The sequence below is a fragment of the Curcuma longa genome, chromosome 16 (assembly GCF_044706935.1).
Source record: "Curcuma longa cultivar G26 ecotype Majalengka, Jawa Barat chromosome 16, ITB_CL_G26_1.1, whole genome shotgun sequence".
NCBI classification, from domain to species: domain Eukaryota; kingdom Viridiplantae; phylum Streptophyta; class Magnoliopsida; order Zingiberales; family Zingiberaceae; genus Curcuma; species Curcuma longa.
The window spans coordinates 11481137-11485353 of record NC_133876.1 but is presented as its reverse complement, the minus strand read 5'-3'; the positions used below and the strand labels follow the sequence as shown (position 1 = coordinate 11485353).

Here is a 4217-nt window from a genome sequence, read left to right as displayed (position 1 = left end):
AGGGTGGTAGATCGACTTGCTATAATAGTGGTGAGGAAGTCAAGGTAATGTCTTTCCTATCGTGTGATCAACTATAGCTTTTCGATTATCTAGTCACAGATGATCATAGAGCTGATCATATGGAGCCACCGGACAGACTCTACCTTTATTAAAGAGGATGAATTATGAGAGATATTTAAAATGAACGTAATATTCTTTTGCTACAATCAAGATAACTGATAGTCATTGCGTGCTACAATGAATGATAGCAGATTGTAATTACGTGCTAAATTGCCCTATTTAAGTGTTGCAATAAAATCGAATAAAAGGTTGCAATAAATCAGCAATTTATCTTATTAGGTACCAAACTTTAAAAAATATACAAAACACGCACTTAACTTTTTATATTTACTAAAAGTGCACTTATTTTTTTTTAAAATATATCTTTTTTCTCATAGTAAAAAATGATAAACTGAGTTCACGAGCTGTAAAATGACAGTCAAATGTAAGTAAGGTGATCATGGTACAATCGGCAACAAATGCTCATAGCGTTTTCTTGAAATTTTCACAATTTTATTTTTTATTTTTTATCTTTTATCTTTTTTGCTATAAGAAAAAAGATACTTTGTCAAATATAAAAATTAAGTAATTATTTTGGATGTTTTTGAAAGTTTCATACTAAATTGCCCTATTTAAATGGATATAGGGCGTTTTATCTCTTCGCGCCGTGCCTACCTTTTCAGTCAAAAATGGTTGCGCTTGTTTACTTGTCCCTTCTCTTCCTCGTCGCACTCCTCTCCTCTCTCCTTCTCGCCGGCGGCCGAGAAGAAAGAACCAATCCGGCGATCCGAAAGCTCCCGCCGGGCCCCGCGAAGCTCCCGATCATTGGTAACCTCCACCAGATACGCGGCAATCTGCCGCACCAGTCCTTCTGGGAAATCTCCAAGCAGTACGGCCCGCTCATGCACCTAAAGCTCGGGCAAGTCTCCGCCGTCGTCGTCTCCTCCGCCGCCCTCGCCAGGGACGTCCTCCAGACCTTCGACGTCACCTGCTGCTCCCGCCCCCACAACGTCGCCACCTCCGAGTTCTCCTACGGCCGTTCCGACATCGCCTTCATCCCCTACGGCGAGCGCTGGAGGCAGCTACGCAAGCTCTGTACCGTCGAATTCTTCAGCGCCAGAAAAATTAACTCTTTCACGTCCGTAAGGGAAGATGAGATCGCGAAGATGGCGAAGCATATCTCTTCTTGCATCTCCAGCTCCCTCGCCGTCGACGTGAGTGAGCTCTCCTTGTGCTTCTCCTGCAACACGATATGCAGGACGGCCTTCGGCCGAGACATCGCCGGCGACGACCTCAGCGTTTACGACGTGCTCAGGGAAGCGCAGGAGGTGGTGACTAGCTTCTTCGTGGCAGACTACTTTCCCCTGCTCGGGTGGGTCGATGTGGCGACAGGGATGAAATCCAGGCTTCGGAAATCGTTTCTTGAGCTCGACGGCATCTACCAGAAATTCATCGATCGCCATATCGACTCGAAGAGTCGATCAGGAAGCGAAAATGATGAGGATTTAATGGATGTTCTGATTCGGTTGCAGAAGGATGGGAAGCTGACAGAGGAGAACCTCAAAGGAATTCTTATGGTGACAATTATTTTCAGTTTCGATGTCAAAATAAATTGGCCAAGTTAAATCTAATTCAATCATTGGCAGAATATTTTCATCGCCGGGACGGATACCTCGTCGTCTGTGGTGGAATGGGCGATGGCGGAGCTCATCCGGCTGCCGGAGTTGATGAAGAGAGCCCAAGAAGAAGTGAGAAGCTGCGTGGGGAGAAGCAAAGGGAAGGTGGAGGAGAGCGACCTGCACCAGCTTCACTACCTCAAACGCATCATCAAGGAGACGATGAGACTGCACACGCCGGCGCCGCTGCTCATCAAGGAAACCATGCACCCGGTCACTTTAAGCAACGGGTACCAAATTCCTCCCAAGACGACGATCTACGTGAACGCATGGGCGATCGGGAGGGATCCGGATGCGTGGGAGAGACCGGAGGTGTTCGACCCGGAGAGGTTTGTTGACATGGAGCCGCCGGCGGTGGACTCGTTTGCGCACTATGACTTCAAGCTGATTCCGTTCGGCGAGGGGCGGAGGATTTGCCCGGGGAAGAATCTGGGGATGCTGATTGTGGAGCTGGCGCTGGCCAACCTCTTGTACTCCTTCGACTGGCAGTTGCCGCCGGGAATGAGAGAGGAGGAGGTGAGCCTGGAAGAAGCGCCGGGGGTCGCCGTGCACAGGAAGCATGCTCTGTGCCTAATTGCCATCAAATCTGAGTCCATGAATGCGGCCTGACATTGAAATTTGTGAGAGTGTGAAATAAATTTGTAATTCGTTGTGATTGATCATTTGAGTATTTTATACGTGTATATTACATATACAGTTGGATAGCGCTGTGATGTGTATGCAAATGGTACATACAAAGTGTGTGATTATTATAATTTTTTAATTTATTTTTTTATAAATAATTATAAAATTGATTGTATAAAATTGTTGGAGGATAGATTTCATCTTTTATATTAAAATATATCATTTATGTTGAGCTTGCATATGTACGGACAAAATTATTGTTCGATTGATTGAACAAGTAGATGACACGTGAGAGAGCAAAATAGAATTAGTTAGATATGTAAGAATGAAATTATATGTTTATTTGTTTATTAAAATTATAAAGGACATGTATCCTATTTACAGGTGTGTAATATTTAACTCATAATTTAATAATTTTCTTATCCTATTTATAATAAATTAATCATATCACAATATCCTTTTAAATTCCCTCCCATCGTGAAGTTCATTAATTGATTATTATTCTATAGATTGATATCTCTATTTCAGTTTTATTAAAATTAAAATTTTATTTTATTTAATATTTAATTGATCTTAATGAATTTTTTTATTTGACATCCTATCATTTTTTTTATCTATTGAGATTTTTTTTATTTAGCATCTAGTTGATTTGTTGAGATTTTCGATCAATCTTGACCTGTTGATGTTGGAATACAATCAAAATCTCATATTAAAAATATATGAAAAATATCCTATAAAATGAAAAATATCTCATTGATACGAGACCTTTTTGATAAAGTTCAAAAATAAAATCATGAGAATATGGAATTAAAGTGGATAATATTGTACTATTGTAGAGATATATACATATATATATATACGGCCCGCTCATGCACCTAAAGCTCGGTCAAATCTTCGCCGTCGTCGTCTCCTCCGCCTCCCTCGCTAGGGACGTCCTCAAGACCTTCGACCTCGCCTACTGCTCCCGCCCCCACAACGTTGCCACCTCCGAGTTCTCCTACGGTGGCTCCGACATCGCCTTCATGCCCTACGGCGAGTGCTGGAGGAACCTACGCAAGCTCTGCACAATCGAATTCTTTAGCGCCAGAAAGATCAACTCTTTCACGTCCGTAAGAGAAGATGTGATCGCGAGGATGGCGAAGCATATCTCTTGTTGCATCTTGAGCTCCCTCGCCTGATGGTTGCTGAATATATACTTCTTCTTCTAGAATTTCATTTAAGAAAGTAGATTTTATATCCATTTGATGTATTCTCCACTTATTTTGAGCTGCTAAAGAGATTATTAGTTTGACAATTTCTAATCGAGCAATGGAGCTATTGGATTGCAAGGGTGTAAACGTAGTCTCACATCTAAAACACATGGAAAAGATGATGGGTTTAAAAGGATGAAAGATATATCCATTGGCATGAGGCCTTTTGGATTGAGCCCAAGAACAAAACCATGAGGGTTTAGGCCCAAAGTGGACAATTTCATGCCATTGTGGAGATACGAACATCCTTGGGGGCCTACAAGTGATATCAGAGTGAGATCGCTCTTCACCGGACTAACCGCCGAAAGAGCCATGATCCAGATCTAGCCATGTGGGTTGAACCTTAAACAAAAGAAGTGGGTGATCCTGTGTCTGAATCAAGAGGACCAGACACCAGGCAAGAAGTCTTGGTTGCGACTGGGCAGGAAGTCCTAGTAGGTCGGGTGGATCGAGGGGCAGGAAGTCCTGGTTGCGGCTCGGCAGGAAATCCTAGTAGGTCGGGTGGATCGAGGGACAGAAAATCTTGGTTGCGGCTGGGCAGGAAGTCCTAGTAGGTCGGATGGACCGAGGGGTAGGAAGTCCTAATTGCGACTGAGCAGGAAGTCCTAGTAGGTCAGGGTAGACCGAG

General features: G+C 43.3%; 1 protein-coding gene across 1 annotated transcript; it reads left to right on the top strand.

Moving 5' to 3' along the window:
- Positions 1-720: 720 nt before the first annotated feature.
- LOC141847728 (cytochrome P450 71A1-like) lies at positions 721-2452 on the top strand. The gene is made up of 2 exons (XM_074735796.1): positions 721-1616; positions 1686-2452. The coding sequence occupies exons 1-2, from the start codon at positions 729-731 to the stop codon at positions 2322-2324; spliced, it is 1527 nt and encodes a 508-aa protein (XP_074591897.1). The 5' UTR covers positions 721-728; the 3' UTR covers positions 2325-2452.
- Positions 2453-4217: the final 1765 nt, after the last annotated feature.